At 42.9% G+C, this 17,791-nt stretch overlaps 1 protein-coding gene across 2 annotated transcripts in view; it reads right to left on the bottom strand.

Annotated features, from left to right (window-relative positions):
* ATP2A1 (ATPase sarcoplasmic/endoplasmic reticulum Ca2+ transporting 1) overlaps nucleotides 1-17,791 on the bottom strand; it is a 43,015-nt gene that overhangs the window by 9,135 nt on the left and 16,089 nt on the right. For both annotated transcript variants that reach the window (XM_073004542.2, XM_073004543.2), the window contains exons 6-17: nucleotides 16,832-16,912; nucleotides 14,907-14,992; nucleotides 12,715-13,012; nucleotides 10,423-10,589; nucleotides 10,211-10,299; nucleotides 8,602-8,704; nucleotides 7,616-7,747; nucleotides 5,528-5,653; nucleotides 3,989-4,207; nucleotides 2,689-3,024; nucleotides 1,124-1,344; nucleotides 391-593 (exon numbers count right to left, since the gene is read on the bottom strand). In XM_073004542.2, the coding sequence (XP_072860643.1) occupies nucleotides 391-593; nucleotides 1,124-1,344; nucleotides 2,689-3,024; nucleotides 3,989-4,207; nucleotides 5,528-5,653; nucleotides 7,616-7,747; nucleotides 8,602-8,704; nucleotides 10,211-10,299; nucleotides 10,423-10,589; nucleotides 12,715-13,012; nucleotides 14,907-14,992; nucleotides 16,832-16,912 (2,061 nt within the window). The remainder of the gene's footprint in view (nucleotides 1-390; nucleotides 594-1,123; nucleotides 1,345-2,688; nucleotides 3,025-3,988; nucleotides 4,208-5,527; nucleotides 5,654-7,615; nucleotides 7,748-8,601; nucleotides 8,705-10,210; nucleotides 10,300-10,422; nucleotides 10,590-12,714; nucleotides 13,013-14,906; nucleotides 14,993-16,831; nucleotides 16,913-17,791) is intronic.

Raw genomic sequence — 17,791 nt, forward strand, 5'->3', positions numbered from 1 at the left:
AGTAGCATGCCTCAAGGAGCAACCCAATTTGTCAAATTCTGAACTACTGTAAGTAGAATTTGACAGATTTGTCAGGAGAACTGGGAACAAAATGGATTTCTGAGCCAGGCTCTGACCACGTTAAGACAGGAATAAAGGTGCAGAAATTGGCAGAGGTGAGGAAAATTAGTTTGGCCCCACTGGCTTGAGATTCAAGGAGACCCACTCCAAAAAAGGAACCTCTCTGATCTTTGGAATTTGAATCCAGAATTATTACACACAGTTATGGCCAAAAATATTGGCACCCTTGCAATTCTGTCAGAAAATGCAACCCTTCTTTCAGGAAATTGTTGCAGTTGTAAATGTTCATTGTGTGTTGAGACAATGAGAATGTAGGGCATAAGCATTTACCTCCAATAGCCAAATAGCGGAAGAAGAGCCAGCCACTGATTAGGGGCTCCTTGGGGCTGCGAGGGGGCTTGTTCATGATGTCCAAATCAGGGGGGTTGAAGCCCAAGGCGGTGGCTGGGAGCCCATCAGTCACCAAGTTCACCCACAGCAGCTGCACAGGGATCAAGGCTTCAGGGAGACCCAGAGCAGCTGTGAGGAAGATACTGTGGGAGAGGTCAAGAGATAAGAAGAACGAAAGGTTACCAGAAAATCCCGTATGAAGCTGTAATATATGCAACCACCAGGGTCAGGCCTCCCCACAGCTGCCATTCACAGTCTCTAAGGTCTTCTCAAGATTTACAGTAGCAAATCCCTGATGCTAGTCCTCTTCGGTATCATGGTAGACACTGGGAGAAGGCACGGCTCTTCTGGTTAATCTGCTTTCCCTTCCACAATGTAAGCTCCTCAGAAGTATGTGCATCAACAATCAGACTTGCAATTAAGCCCATGTCTATGTTATCATAACCCACCTCTCAAAACAAAGTATGCTAAATGCAAGATACAAAGGTGAGGAAAATTTCATGCTATGCCAAACAGCTTTCATCACTTGAGGGTTCACTACTTCTAAAAACATGCTAAGTGGCATCATTTCATCTGACCCATCTTGTTTAGTAACAGGGTCTGCAGAAGGAGATCCGGACAACAGAGCTGTAGGAAGGCAGCAGCAAAGAGAAGACGGGCGAGAGTCCCTTACCAGACGACCTCACCCACATTGGAGGAGATGAGGTAGCGGATAAATTGTTTCATGTTGTTGTAGATGGCCCGACCCTCCTCAACAGCAGCGACAATGGTAGAGAAGTTATCATCTGCTAACACCATTTCTGAAGCGGTCTTGGCCACAGCAGTGCCAGAGCCCATGGCAATACCAATCTCAGCTTTCTTCAGAGCTGGGGCATCATTTACACCATCACCAGTCTGCCAGGAGAGAATGGAGAAAACGGGGTGTATGTCTGTGTGTGTGTGAATAAGGCACCCAAGATGGTAGGGTGGAGGTGGGAGAGCAAATCGTTCTAGCGCTGAAACTGGATGAATGCCCCATCTCAGAACTGATCTCACAGAACTTAAAAGGTAAAGAAAAGGAGCATTTAAATGATCAGCGGGGACTGGAGGAACATTTTGTATGAGGAAAGACTAAAATGTTCATTCTTGGTTTTGGATTTGTGATTTCATAATGTGTATTCTCTTGGCTCGTCTCTCTCTTTTTGTTAAAAAAATAAAGTATTTTGTTGGGATCCTCAAAAACTGGCTAGAGAATTTTAATGACAGGTTGGCTGATAAAAGTTATGTCTGCATAGGGCAACATTTGACAATGAGACAGCTGGCAGATGGAAGATAATAACAGCTCATAAAATGGTGTCTTGTGTGGAGAAGGTAGAAAGATAGGTTTTTCTCCTTCTCCCATTTAAAACTCAATGAAATGTGTGGCAGTAGGTTCAGGATAATGAAAGAATGAATGCACTTCTTCATATATTATGCAACTGGTGGAACACTGCTACAAGGTGGATGCAGAAGTCATTAGCTTATATGGCTTTAAAAGGGAATGGAAAATAGCTTCATAAGCAGCTAAATGAAGGCTAACTAAAACCTCCATTTCCTAGAGGCAGTACTGTATAGTGCATTGTATTAACTATTGGGAAGCAACTGCAGAGGCAAGGGAAATGTGTCCATGTCTTGTTTTGAGGGTATCTGGCTGGCTCCAGAAACATACAGGCTGCTGGATTAGACCCTTGGCTTAATGGAGGGGGACTATTCTTGTCTTCCGAGGATGAAGAAACGGAGAACCATTTCACAGACAATGCCTTTGGCACATGTGAATACTCACTCCCTATACATATGGAAATGCGTGAAGAGAGAAGGACAGCCCAATACATTTTGCCAGCTAATGGCAGAAGAACAAATACCTCCCACTTCCACCCAAAGTCAAGTTATGTTGTATCCTATGCTGCTCACACTATTTTGCACAAACCAGAAAATCTTGCTATCATATCTCCCCATCCGTGGCTGTAACCATTTCCCTGCTCTTTAATGATACTTCAAGTGATTGCTTCATTACCCAATAGGAGGGCTGGCCCTGTTTCCAAATTCAGCATTCGGCTCGGTTTTAGTAATGAGTTCCTAACATCCTCCTTCAGTAAATCAGAGGAATCAACGTGTATGTGACATACATTGGAACATGGGCATTTTCCCATTGCAGGGGGAGAAGATTTGCCACTGTCCCGCCCATCCCTGATGCCCCGCCCTTGCGGCCCATCCATTTACCATGGCTGTGATCTCATCGAAGCTCTGCAAGAACTCTACGATCTTGGACTTGTGCGTCGGCTCAACACGAGCGAAGCAGCAGGCCCTCTTGCAGGCTTCCCGCTGCTCTGCTGAGGGCAGGTCATCAAACTCGCGGCCAGTGTAAGCCCTGCCGGTCACCTCCTCGTTCTCGGAGAAGATGCCGATACGGCGACAGATGGCAATGGCTGTGCCTTTGTTGTCCCCGGTGATCATGATGACGCGGATGCCGGCTTCACGACAAAGCTGGATGGAGCCCATCACCTCTTTGCGAGGTGGGTCCAACATGCCCACGCAGCCCACAAAAGTCAGGTCCATCTGTGGATGGGAGAAAGCTCAGAAGGGTTGCAGAAAACCAGCCTACAAAAGTATTCCTTGCCCACAGAACACATTCACAGTCGGGCTCAATATTCTATGCTAATGCACACGATAGGGTCAGAAGGGTGAGGAATTATCTTAATTCAGGTTTCTTTAAATACATATACAGTGGTGCCTTGCTAGACGATGATAATCTGTTCCACTGAAATCGCTGTCTAGCGAAATCATCGTCTAGCGAAAAGCAAATCGTTGTCTAGCAAAAATCGGTTTGCGAAGCAGGGACCAAACATTGTCCAGCGAAATTCCCCCATAGGAATCACTGTTTTGCGAATCGCTATAGCGATCGCAAAATGTCAATGTCTGTCTAGCAAGGCACCACTGTATATTACCTGCACCTCCCATTAGACTGCAAATTCAAAACTGTGCATGGCTCACCCCAAAACAAAACAAAACAGAAACAAAAAACTGAACTTGGAAATATTCTGCATTCTGACAGTGAAATCTAACTGTTATTCCCATCTATAGTAGATCCACTGAATCAATGAGATTCATTTTTTTGATATAAAACAAGTCCTGTTTGTTCAATGGGTCTACCTAGTTGGGAATAAGTGGATAGATTGTAGATCTGGAACTACAATTCCCAGAATCCCCTGGCTAGCATGAACCTGAGATCTGTCACTGAAAAAACTAACTTTTCCAAGTTCTGTTTGAATAATCCAAATCCAACAACACCAGTAACTGAAAAGGTAAAAGTGGACAAGAATGAATTGAAAGAACACACATTCCAATTTTTTGCAAGAAGGAGAATTTGCTTGAGAAGTTGCTTCCTAAAGCATTTTCAACACTGATTCCTTAAACATGTAGGTGCTTTGACTTCTGGATCCCTGATTAATCATTCATCACATCTTCTCTATTTCTTCCTTTGTAATTTGCCCCCCCTCGCAAAAATGCTTCCCTGTTTTACCTCATAGTCCACAAATTTGGTGGAATCCTCAAGATACATATCTTCTCTCTTTGGGGGCGTATCACGAGTAGCCAGTGCCAAGCAACGGAGGGTGTCCCGTCCTGTGCCATACTCCTTGATGACTCCCAAGATGTGGTCCTTAACATTAGGGGTGAGAGGAACACGGGTGGTGCCCACACGGACATAGCTGCAACGGTCAATCACACCCTCGGGGGCACCCTGTGCATCAGGGAAGAAAGGAAATCAGGTAAGAGTGAGGAGAAGAGGATCTGGTTGGCAAGCAGGGCGTCTGGATCATTACTAGACTTAGTCAATAGACTTTTACACCAGAAGGTCTAAAAAACTTTGTTTGGGGAGTAGAAGTAGCAGAAACAAACACAAGTTAGGGACTCTTGTTTATACTTAATAACTAACTCCTCTTTTTCACATGCATTTGCAGTATTCAACTCAAACAGTTGAACAATTCTCCTTTAACAAAACTTTTGTCCATTGGAAACTAGTTATCTTCAAAACCTAGACTTCTTCCTAACATGCTAACTTTCTATGCACAGATTTTTCTTTTAATTTTTCTTTATTTATTTTCTTATGAAGGAACATTCATATGAATATCTTATACAGTACTTTTAAAATTCCAGTCAACTGAAGAGATCCCTCCTCATTGTAACCATATATATTAGAAGTCAGCATAAATGCATTAGAAATAATCAATGTATTTTCTTATATTTGTAGTGTCGCTAAGCAAATGTACTATGGGGAAAACAGCTATCCTTGTAAAGACACAGATAAGCATTCACGAACTACAAAGAAGGTATCATAAAATAATAAACACAAGCATTTTCCTGAGGAAGTACCAGTCTATCATGTTGGAAGATAAGCCAGATGCTCAAAGGAATATTTAATTTTGGGTCATATTCACGTGAAAGAAAGATGAATGAATGAAATACCAATTGAATTACTTATTTATGGCCCTTTGTGTACTTTTCTATAAATCTATCCTATGCATTTCTGGTTTTTTGGACTTCTTTACTACACACTGCTGTGTGTACACTGATTTTCTCTGTTAGCATAAATAAAAATTGCTCTCTTGATACCTTGCAACATAGCCTTCTGGCAGATTTTTAAGAGAAAGGTCTCCACACCAGGGCACTACAATTGCTCTGCTGATCATGATCCTGATAAAGTTATCTTGCCAGCTTTTAAAAAAAATCAGACTTGAAGATAGAATAGAACAGAAAAAATCCTTTTGGATGTGCAGACCTCAAGCAGGTAGCCAACGGCCCCCGACGCCATTGAGATTGCCCACCCAAGCATATAGGAAAGCAAAGAACAGCAGCAGTAACCAAGCCAAGGCTATACACTCATTGCCTTTTCTTTCACAGGGTTGCTACTTAGTTGTCTAATAACACAGGTGCTATTGTGAGCTTCTTGAATGGATGTCAGGAGGAAAATATAACAAATTCAAATTTTGATTGGGGGCTGTGATGCCCAGCCTACTCTCTTCTGTGACTGTGAAGCCAGGACACAATGGGGTTTGCTAACCTTGACAAACATCTTATTGCCGACAGCAGCCCGAGAGGCTTTTGCTGGGGAGCAGTAGACGGACATGGACTTCCTGTCACGGGAGAACTCCAGGGTAAATTCCTTCTTCATGAGTTGTTTGATCACCTGGGGAAGTGGAAGGAAAACATGGGGTTAACCCCACTCTACATTCCCAGGCTAGAGTACAACAACAAACAGACCAGATCATTTATGTCAATATGTAGATCTTGCTGGACTGGACACACTGCAAAGAATCCGCAGTTCTTGTCTGCAGCCCAGAGAGAAAATGCTCCTATCACATGCATGTTTTCATGCAGCAGAAACTGAGCGACTGGCTGCTCCCCTCAGCAAGTGCAATGCAGTCCGTGGCCAGCACTGCCTCCTGGCAGCACTGTTTTTGCTTGGGGAGTCAGCTTCAGTAGCTCTCATTTTGTGGCACATGGAGCACACTGCCCTTCCTCCTCCACAGGGCTGGCCTCTCTGGCAGGCAGCTGGATGGAGGCAGTCAGGGAGTGCACGATGGCGGCAGCAGCAGCGATAGTGGAGGGTCTCCCTAGCCCTCTAAGACGCTGCTGCCACCACCACCACATCCTCCAGCTGCTGCTGTGCTTCACAGCCATCCATTGGACAAGCTGGACAAGGAAGCCCTGCAGAAGAGCTCTCTTCCTTGGCTGAAGCCTTACAGCACTTTAAAATGGGGCCCAATATGCACTCTATTAAAGCAGAGGTCCCCAACCTTTTTCACCCTGAGGACTGGCTGGGGAAGGCGGGGCACCCCCCGTGCTCATGCACATGCACAAACAGCAGCGTGGTGCTTCTACAGGTGTGCTCATGCACATGCGCAAATGGTGGAGCAGCACTTCTGCAGGTGCACGTGTACAAACAGCGGCACAGCACTTGTGCAGGGGTGCATGCGCTCATGTGCATGCGCAAACGGCAGCACGGCGCTCACATGGGCACGCTGGACCGCATGCGCAGGCACAAACAGGCTGTGTGGGGGTGCATGCATGCGGGTGGGTGCATGCCTTGGTCTGTCTTCACGGCCCGGTCCAGCTCAGGCCACGAACCAGCACCAGGCCGCGGACCGGGGGTTGGGGACTTCTGTATTAAAGGACAGTTAGGTGTATGCCAGGTGAAGCAATGAAAGTCAGTTCACATTGACACAGTTTGAGGAAAACATCTAGTTCCTTCCGTGGATGTAGTACTTATGATGAAGACAGCAGAAGATAACTTATGATACCAGTGCTATCATCTGAAGTTAACCATTTTCATACCACGGAAATATAAGAGTTTGCTGTAGTTTGTCAGAACTGTTTCTATTTCATATAGATTTGTCTCTATCTTTTTTTGTCCATGCAATAAATAATACCTATATTAATGCAGCGATAAGGTGATTTAGTGCTAAACCAGGTAGCTTGTTTAAAAAAAAAACACACGTTCAGGGTGATTAGGGTGCAAGATCACAGGGGTGGGTGTTCCTGCTGTCCAAAATATCACACCCAGCTTAATACATCAACAGGATACCACCCTCAGTCAAGCCCTCTGTTCTTTTGGGGAAACTAAACAACCGATCACATGGAGGAAACAAGATTCAAATTGCTTAGGCTTGAAAAAAGCAGAAACACACCCACCCACCCCAGTGGCAGGGAAAAAAACTCCGCTTTGGAAGGAAAAAAGTGCCAGGCTGATTCAAGTTGGTCTTTGTGTCATGTGATCAGTTTTTTAAAATGTGAACGCATCTCTTTTTCTTCCGCAGTAAATCCTATGTAACTGCAGCCTGAGAAAAAATATCCAGAAAAACAGGCCTATTAAGAAAAAAACACACCATTGTGCATGTAAACTTTTTTTTTAAAAAAATCACAATCTGAATGAAGCACACTTGGATTTTTACAAAGTGAGTACTGAGTGAGAACAAAAGTGCAAGATGTGTCAGACACACACAGTTCAGTGAGGGTGGGTTCCTGCAGCTGCCCCTCGTCGTCCTTGCTTGGCTTTCCTCATCTATTTGTTTGCATTACACTATTGTGTTTTAACTGATCCTTGGAGCAACAGAGAAAAAAGGGGCAATTCTTAGAAGTCAATACTTACAGCGTTACAAGCATTGGCACGCTCCACCTTGGAGAGGCTGCGGACATCTGTGTTGAAGACATTCATCTTCTCAACCAAGCAGGTAAGTGCAGTTTCAGTAGCTTCACCCACCTTCTCATACACACCTTTGGACTGCAGTGAAACAAGAAGAGGAGAAGGTGTGTATTAAATAAGATGTAAGCTACCACACATGGTGAAGACCTGCGGAGGATATGAGAGGGGATGCATCCTTACCAAGGATTAAATAAATATTTATTTGTTTGTTTGTTCGTTCGTTATTGGATCTTCCCTAAGCAATATCAATAACTGCATCCAAGAGTATTGAAGTAACTAGTTGAACAACTCTCAGAAACACTGCCTATTATTTTCTTGAAATCATGGAGAATGGGTTAAGTGCCAAATGACTGGAGAAAGGCTAACGTTGTTATCTTTAAAAAGGGTGAAAAGGAGGAACCTGGGAACTACAGACCGGTCAAATCAGGAGGTAGTGAGTGCTTGAATGCTGGAGGCATTCAAGAGAAAAATTAGAACATCTATCAGTTGTACTTTGGCTTAGATTCCTGCATTGAGCAGGGGATTGGACTCACTGATCTTATAGGCTCCTTCCAACTCCATGGTTCTATGATTTTATGATAAGAAGGAATGTTATCATATAGAGTTAACTTGGAGGGCGTTTGGGGTGGGCACAGCGATCCTGAGTATTGTAATAGCCAGGATGATTTTCAAATTTAATTTTGCTTTGTTTATTTTAAAGTGTAATTCCTGCTCCGGAATCTTTCAGACTGAAGAGTGGCTTGTGTAATTCTCATGATGTATTACTAAATAAATGAATGTCTTCACAGAGGTTTTGCCATCTTCATTAAACAACAGTAACCAGGATTCTTTGGCAAAGTTGCAGTATTTAATAAACAATAAACAGTGTGGATATGGATCACAATGGAAGGAAATTAGTGTTGAGCAGGACAGTGCAAGAGAGAAGCACTCACCTCATTGAAATCTAGAGCAGAGTCATTGCAGAGGGCACAGATAGTAGCCAGCTCAACAAGCCCATCATATTGCCCAGCCTTAACTGGTTTGTCATTCTTAAAACTGCATGAGGGAAAAAGCAAGGAATTGGGAGTGAGAGAGAGAAAGAAGAGCCACGACCTGGTAAGAAAGCAGTAGCAAATTCCCCACCCCCAAAACAAATGATACGAAGTTGATCACCAACCCTTTTACATCTACAGGATGATGGGGCTGTCGGTTGTTGAAAGATGAAGTGGAAAACAATGGGCTTCCAGTGGTTGTTGTACTACAACTCCTACCTGTCCCACCTGGTGTAGTCAATGGTGAGGGATGATGGGGACTGAAGTCCAACAACATCGCTAGAGGGTCACCCAGTCTCCTCCTATTCCAGCTCCCTCTAATATCATACTGCTTTTTGTTTAAGGGTTTTGTTTGTTAGGACGCTAGGCTGTCTTCAGGAAGTTCCAAGAGGAACTACAACACCTAATCAGACATTCGTTTCTCCACCCGATCAACACTGTGCCGAAAAGAGGCAGTGACCAGGCCTGCTGAGAGTTTCTGGAAATTGTGGCCCCTCAAAAATGTAACCCTTCCAGGCCTTGGCAGGGACAAACATGCTTGTCCTTCTCCCTTCATCCCTATCATCCTGCATGAGTAAGCAGGCCAAAGTCCTCAGCAGGCTTTCTTCAGGAAGGCTACCTGTGATCACGCTGAGACCTGCTGCGAGTAGAACAAGTTTGCCTTCCAGTCCACAGAGGACAAAATTGACAGTGGTGAACCATGCAAAGAAACATGTGCTGGAATAAGGCTAAAGAAGGAGATGCTTTATTGTTTAGAACAGTGGTCCCCAACCTTGGGCCTCCAGATGTTCTTGGACTTCAACTCCCAGAAATCCTGGCCAGTAGAGGTGGTGGTGAAGGCTTCTGGGAGTTGCAGTCCAAGGACATCTGGAGGCCCAAGGTTGGAGACCACTGGTTTGGAACACACCAGAATGAGAGGTGGTTTTGTCTCAATTGCAAAAGGTTCAAAGATTTCAGGAGGTTTAGGAAGAACATGGATGCAGGGGCACGTTATTTTTTTTATTTTGCTCTCATAGGCTATAGAGCAATGGCAATATGAAGACTTTAGTAAAACAAAATGGTGCCATTATGTTAAATAAATAAATAAATAAATAAATAAATAAATAAATAAATAAATAAATAAATAAATAAATAAATAAATAAATAAATAAATATGTTACTTGCATATGAAGTGAAAGCTGGGAACTAAACATGAATTCAAGTGAATCCTAGAATTAGCTAGTCTGTGTTTGTTTGGATTATATCCTGTCTGTCATTCATCTCATTTCCTTCTTCTGGGAAGCGCCCTGGGGTTGCACAGCTTGCCCAAAGCTATACAGGCTGGCTCGTATACACAGTGGGGGAATCAAACTCCCAGCTTCTGGCTCTGCAGCCAAATACCTAATTCACTGAGCTATCTAGCCAGCTAAGCAGGGCACTAAACAAGACATCCGTCTCATTTCTTCCTCTGGGTGCGGGATTGGGGTAATAGGGTAAGACGAGGAGTTATGGCTTCTTTGGCGTTACTCACACTTCTCCCTCGGGGGCATAGGTGGAACCAGTAATTGAGAACTCATTCAGAGTGCAGACATCTCCGTCCACTTTGTCAACGACAAACATCTATGGAGAAAGAAGAAGGGAAAAAAAATAAGAATGGAAAATAGAAAGAACACGATGTCCCCATGACTGGCATGGGTGGTAGATACTCAGTGGAAAAATTCCGTCATTGAGCTTCGCTTTCACCTTGCAAACAGACATTTGGTTGGTGGTCAGGGTGCCGGTCTTGTCTGAGCAGATGACGGAGGTGCAGCCCAAGGTCTCCACAGAGGGCAGGCTTCTGACAATGGCGTTCTTCTTGGCCATACGGCGAGTACCCAGGGCTAGACAGGTAGTGATGACAGCAGGAAGACCTGTGAAGGAGGAAAGGGGAAAGATTATCTTGGGAAGTAAGAAGGAACGATTTTTACAAGCTAAAATATCCAATTTGTCTCTGTTCTCTTCCACTTTTATTCCCCCACCATGCCATCTTTTGTTAACATTTCATTGGGGAATCTTGCATGTATAGATTCAAGTCCGGGGTAACAAAAACAGCATTTTAACTGATCAATGTAAATGAGAGGCTGAAGCTTAGCAGTACAAGGAATGCTGAATCTGCTGAAACTTTTCTCATCGTCTTTTAAACTGAAAGCAAATGCACCTTAGAGAGAAGAGTTGATAAAGCCCTCAAGGCAGAAATCGATGAGAGGGCAGCATCACTATTAGAGGTAGAACTGCCTTAAGAAGCAAAGGCCATTTGATTACCTCCTAGTAAGGTTTCTGCATTCAAGTTACAAAGCCTCCTTTTATTTTGTGATTCACCATCAGGAGGTAAACAACAGTCTTTGTTTGATACTGAGTCACCTTTGAAGTACAGATCTAAGTACTTGGTCTCTCTTTGCCCTTAGAGCACTAACAGAATGAGAAGTTAAAGACATTGAGAAGTTAAGGACCAATAACTTAATGATGGAATATACTGAAGTCTAATACATTGATACGGAGCATGTGGCCCACCAGTTCTCACCCAGCAGGGTCAATGCTAAAGAGGTAATGGAGCTGTGTTTTAACAACATGTGGAGGGCTATGTTTTCCTCACACCTAGATTCTAACTGAACTACCAGTTCCTTCTGGATTTTATATTTCCAGCCAGCTGCTGCCAGTCAATGTACAAAGACAGCACATGCCTAAATGGACAAAGGCAATGGTTCCCAACCTTGCATCTCCAGATGTTCTTGAATTGCAACTCCCACAAGTCCTTGCCAACATAGCTAGTTGGGAAAGCTTCTGGGAGTTGGTTTAAGGCAATGGTGACTAATCTTTTTAACACATAGGTATTTGGTATGGTGACTTTTCTTCTAATCTAGAGATCTGGAAAGCAGGCCAAAAGTGAAGTACAAGCGGGAGTGTAGGGCTGAATCTACACTATAGATTCTATAGAATGCTCAGGCCCACTGACCTTATAGCTCCCATCCCAATATATCACAAACTTCCATCGCCTGAACTACTTCTCAGTTGCAGATATGGGTCACAGAATTGGAAATACTTAATGCTTGAGAGATCAACATTGCTTTCACAGAACCTCAGGATTCTAAAACATTACTCTATTATTAAATAATCGTGAGCCCTAAGATTGGTTTTGACCATACCTTACAATCAGTCAGCATAAAAATCTTATCCTGGTTTCCCTAAACTTTTTTCATGTCCACAGTATAATTTAGGCCTTTGGGGATATTACTAAGTTGTCATTATTAAATGATTAAGAGTCAGGCATTCATGCCAGTCACACAGAAGTCTAACTATAATTTAATCCAGTGGTCCTCAACCTTGGCCCTCCAGATGTTCTTGGACTATAACTCCCAGAAGCCTTCAACACCACCTCTGCTGGCCAGGATTTCTGGGAGTTGAAGTCCAAGAACATCTGGAGGCCCAAGGTTGGGGACCACTGATTTAATCTATAGGCTGCTCTCACACTCCAGCCTGCATGAGGCAAGCATTTCCTTTTTGCATATAAAATAAATATTCATTAATTGTTTGACTTCATATGCATTTGATTTCATATGCATTGTATCTCCTTGAGCATGTTGTGCAGCACAACCAGGGAAAGAATAGTAATTTTTTGTTATTTTTGAAATTTGATTGCATATCAAGAATGGCTTTCAATAATTCTGGACCAATAATGTTTAGAACTGTATTTTTATGCTACATGGTCCAAAACAGAGATGCCATATTAAAACAATGCTTGTGTTTGATGTCACTACTATTTTATTTTTCTGCGTTCCTTTTTATTTTTCCAAAGCTACTTTTTTAAAACCGCAGGACAATTGTTGCACAGTGCAGTGATCAAACAAATTAAAAAAACAAAAGAGCAACTTAGAAAAATGAAAAGAAAAATAAAAAATAAAAGCCCATGATGACAGCAAAGGCTATTTTTAAAAACGCCGTTGACGAATAAATCCCAAGACAGGTGGGATATGGGAACCCGGAGTGGCCTCAGCTGACCTTCTGGGATGGCAGCCACGGCGAGGGCAACGGCAATTTTGAAGTAGTAGATGGCGCCACGGATCCAAGAGCCGCCATGGACGGGGTCGTTGAAATGCCCAATGTTGATAAGCCAGACAGCCACGCAGATGAGGGAAATGACCTTGGAGAGCTGCTCGCCAAATTCATCCAGTTTCTGCTGCAGGGGAGTTTTCTCTTGCTCGGTGGCTGCCATCTCATCACGGATCTTGCCAATCTCAGTGCCCACACCAGTGGCAATCACAATGCCTACGGCTTTCCCTGCACCGATGTTGGTACCCTGGAAAAAGGTGGAAGAGGGTGGTAGAGGAGGATGAAGCAAGAAGCATCAGAGAGTACGGTGTTGAGGGGGGGGGAAACACTTCAAATATGTTGAAAGACATAACATGGTGCAATAAAGCTGCATCAATTAAAGGTCGAAGACAGCAGGATCCTTCATTTATTAGTTACACTTCAATTGAGAATTTGTTTTTACTAGCAAAAGAACCAGGCTTCTAGTCCCCAAACTACAAAGGACATATTCCTTATATCTGTACTGTTTATTCTATCAAGTTCATTATCACGAATTTACCCTGCAAAAATAATTGCAATCACTGGAACTAGTGTTTAGTGAAATACTCTCTTGGTGATCCTGAACTCCACCTCACCCGGCCTGTGGAGTGGAGGGGTTCTTTCCTGCCCATCACAGAAAGGAACTCCTCCCAGGAGTAAAATGAGGCTTCAGTATGTCACATCATCCCCAATGAGCAGGAGGATAACAACATTATTTGAAAGAAATAAATATATGGTTTTTTAATTTCATTTACTTGACTAGAAAGCATACATTTTCATGTGCTCCCTAAAAGCTAATATTTAGAGATATACCACCTCCAGTACAGGAGTTAATATATATCCATCACGACCAAGTACCATTGACAATCCTATTCTCCATGAATCTGCCTGATGTCTTCTGAAAACCAACCACAGTGGTAGCCATCATGATAGCTTGTGGCAGCTGATCCAATAGTTTAGTTCAGTAGTTCTTAACCTTTGTTATTCGGATGCTTTTGAACTGCAACTCCCAGAAACCCCAGCCAGCACAGCTGGTGGTGAAGGCTTCTGGGAGTTGTAGTCCAAAAACACCTGAGTAACCCAAGGTTAAGAACCACTGATTTAGTTAAACTGTACTGGTGTAATATGAGAAAAGTTTGGTTTAGTTAAACTATTGGATCAGCTACCACAAGCTATCATGATGGCTACTAGTATGGCTGGCTTTCTGACCGCATCAAGCAAATTCATGGAGAATAGGATTGTCAATAGTATTTGGTCATGATGGCTATATATTACCGGTAACTCCTATACTGGAGTAATATGAGAAAAGCTTGGAAAAATTCCTCTTTTTTTTTTTTTTTTGGACTACAGCTCCCCAAAATAGCTAATTGGGGGATTCTGAAGATTAGAGTCCACAAAATTACTTTTCCACATTCTGACTATGTGTCAAAATATTTTATTTTGTCTGACTTGATTTTCCCAGCATTCAGCTGTATTTAGTGACCTCAGCTTCTAGTACATTATAATGAAACGGGGTTGGGGGGGAGAGAGAATTTTCCAGTTAACATTTTGAGTATCTGAAAAACAAAATTTGTGACATGTTCTGGCATTCACATTTCCATTCTGTCTTGGGCTACTGCTTAAGAAAGCAAGAAAATGCCAATGGAGTGATATCAAGTAATGGTTTCTATTACAAATTCCTGTGGCTGTAGGGATGCATGGAAGCTACAAGCTTGTTGTGCTCTCCCGTCCACCCTACTAATTTCCACTTTAAACCTGTAGCTGGGAGTAAAGTGTGGTGTTATGTATCTGCATGAGCATTTTCTGACTCCTTTTCATCAGCCTGAGGAGGCAGAGGAATGCTAAGCCAATGACATCACATCCCCTGCCCTACTTCCCCCATTTCCAAATAATAAGAATGCAATAATAATCTTAGAGCTGCAGAGTTGGAAGGGACCCTACGGATCATCCAGTCCAGCCAATCGAACTCCCAACCTTTGGCTCCACAGCCCAGATGTCTTAACCCCTGAGCTACTCAAAGGCATGTTCTTGGGGAAATATAGTTCTCTAGTACCCCCAAATTTCCCTGAAACGTGGGCCAAAGCAGGCAAGCTTAGATTTTCAGTCATTTCAGTCATATTTACCGAGAACAGCATGTTCTTCTTGTCCTGATTGACAGCACGGGGATCTGGGACGGGATCAGTGTGTTTGATCACAGAGACGGACTCGCCTGGGTGGGGACAAAAAAAAGTTAAGCCACCTTGTCCATTCAAGGAGAGACAGCTACTGACTGAATTCAGGTAAGGTGCACCTGAACAGACATACAGAGCTACTTCTCATTTGGGAGAGAAAGGGCAACATCCACAAAAAGAAACGTACTTAACCCTCACATTGGGATAATTTGTTCCCTAATGTCTAACTTTGTTATAGAATCCAGGTTGACAATGTCAGCATCCCATGCCACCATCACCAGAACAGAAACTGATGGTTGTTGTATTTTTGGGGGGACTGTTTGGCCATGTTCTGGATGGCCAAACAGCCCAAAAAACCTACAACAACCATCGGATCTCAGCCATGAAAGCCTTCGAGAATACATAGAACAGAAACTCTTAAACTATGTATAGGGCTAAAGGATGGTAGGGACAGGGGTTGGGATGTAAACTCCTCCTCGTGTCTCATCCATACCCGGAAAAGTCAACCAGATCTTCACATAAGGAATTAGAATGGCTTAAGCGGAGCCTGTACATCCTTTTGGCATTCATATGGTCAAGGGTCTGCTTTATCAAGACTCCTGAGCACTGTAAGGCTATTCTTCAGAATGTCATGTTCCTCAAGAAAAAGGTCTGACAAACTTCTGGATGAGGATGGGATGAGGGGACAGGATTTTTATGCATCTCAGGCCCCCAGTACCCTTTTAATTCTGTACTTAGTTTCTAGCATAATAGAGTTCACTTTAGCTACCCTGAATAGGATTTTTTAAAACAAACAAAAACTCTCATGATAAATTTTAAAACGAACTTTCCCAATTATTTTTTGTCATTTCAGTACTTTTCCCCCTAGCCAATGATACACGTTAGACAAAAAAATATCCAGCCAGTCTTGGCACAGAAAAGCAGCATCAGCATCTTCTAGTTGGTGGTAGGCTGGCCCCATTCAGGGGGCACACTGGATTCTATGACCACCTCTTCCTCTCTCTCTGGCCAATTAACCAAAGCCTTTTGTTTGACAGGCAAAAGTGGTCCCTCCTTTCTCATTTAAATTGTTTGCTGCCTTTGTTTAGGAGACATGCATATTCTAGAAGTTTTGGGGACAAGATAGATGGCGGATGCTCTGCTGAGCCTCTCCTTCACATTGACCATGTTTGCTCCCTCAAACTGTGCAGTCTGAGAGAGAATCCATTTTGTCTTTTACTATTTTAACTTTCACTTTCTCTTTCTTGCTAACCTCAGAGGAACCTGTTACTATTTACTACTGCAGCTTTCTGAATCAAGCTTCAGCCTGCAATTTGCAAGTTGTTTCTGTGAGTAAAGATCTTGATTCTTTTTACTTTAAAAGCAATGTCTGATGATTTAAGCTAGTTTTTAAATGCTGTGGGGGGAGTGTGCATTTTTGGGGACTTGCTGAATCAGTCTTAATTCTAAATTGAGCTAATCTACCTTGCTGTGCAATTAAGGGAATCAAATATTCCTCTTTGTTGGAACTGAAAGATCCATAATCCTTTTCTAATAACTCATACCCTAACCCTCAGCAGGGCAGATTCAGTAAATATCCCACAATTCACTCAATGCAAGTGTATTTGTTCAAATCCAGCTGCATATTTAAACATTTTTCCTAGCCACTTCTTTTTCTATGGAACTTTTCCCCTCTAGATATCCTTATATCCACTCCTTCCCACTCCTTAAGAGGTGCCTCAAGACACATTTCTGTTTTCCTGGATCTGCTTTGATCTGCTAAGATTTTACACAAAACAGCAGGATTCTCTCAATCTTACTTCACGTATACTATACAGTCCCTTGGCTACTGCTATTTTTTAAAAAATACAATGACAATAACAATCAACATTTTGTACCTGTGAGGATGGACTGGTCCACACGCAGAGTGGTAGATTTGATAGAAATGATCCGAATATCAGCTGGCACTTTGTCACCAACTGTGGAGAAAGAAAAAGAGAGAATATTCAGGAATTTTAACTACAAATTAGTCCATTCATTCATTCATTCATTCATTCATTCATTCATTCATTCATTCATTCATTCATTTAAATGCTTTGGATAAATTTATTACAGGGAAGACATGAGGTATTACTTTTAGGCATACTACCATACTATTAAATGAGGAAGCCACTAGGGTGCCACAAAATGCATAAAATAATGAAAAGCGACTATGAGTCCAAAGTAAATATACATCACCTAATAAACTCTCCTGAGAGTAATTCAGTTGCATCTGCCCTGTACAGGATTGGATTCTTAGTCCCAATTCAATGCAGCTGAATTGCCTGTTCTTCAAAGGGCAGGCCCCTTGCATCTTAGCATGAATCTCTGCTCTAGAACTGCCCCTCTTCGCTCAACGGACATTGCCTAACCAGAGCAGTGACTTCAGTGGAGAAATACAATGGGTAAGCTCCTTGGTAGATGGATATGTTGTTGTTGTTTAGTCGTTAAGTCATGTCCAACTCTTTGTGACCCCATGGACCAGAGCACGCCAGGCCCTCCTCTCTTCCACTGCCTCCCAGAGTTGGGTCAAATTCATGTTGGTAGCTTTGATGACACTGTCCAGCCATCTCATCCTCTGTTGTCCCCTTCTCCTCCTGTCTTCACACTCCAGGGGACTATCAAGCGTCTCCTCCAGCACCAGAATTCAAAAGCATCAATTCTTCGGTGGTCAGCTTTCTTTATGGTCCAACTCTCACTTCCAAACATCGCTATTGGAAAAACCATAGCTTTGACTATGCAGACCTTTGTCAGAAAGGTGGTGTTTCTGCTTTTTAAGATGCTGTCTAGGTTTGTAATTGCTTTCTTCCCAAGAAGCA

The sequence above is a fragment of the Pogona vitticeps genome, chromosome 6 (genome assembly GCF_051106095.1).
Source record: "Pogona vitticeps strain Pit_001003342236 chromosome 6, PviZW2.1, whole genome shotgun sequence".
Classification (NCBI taxonomy): Eukaryota; Metazoa; Chordata; class Lepidosauria; order Squamata; family Agamidae; genus Pogona; species Pogona vitticeps.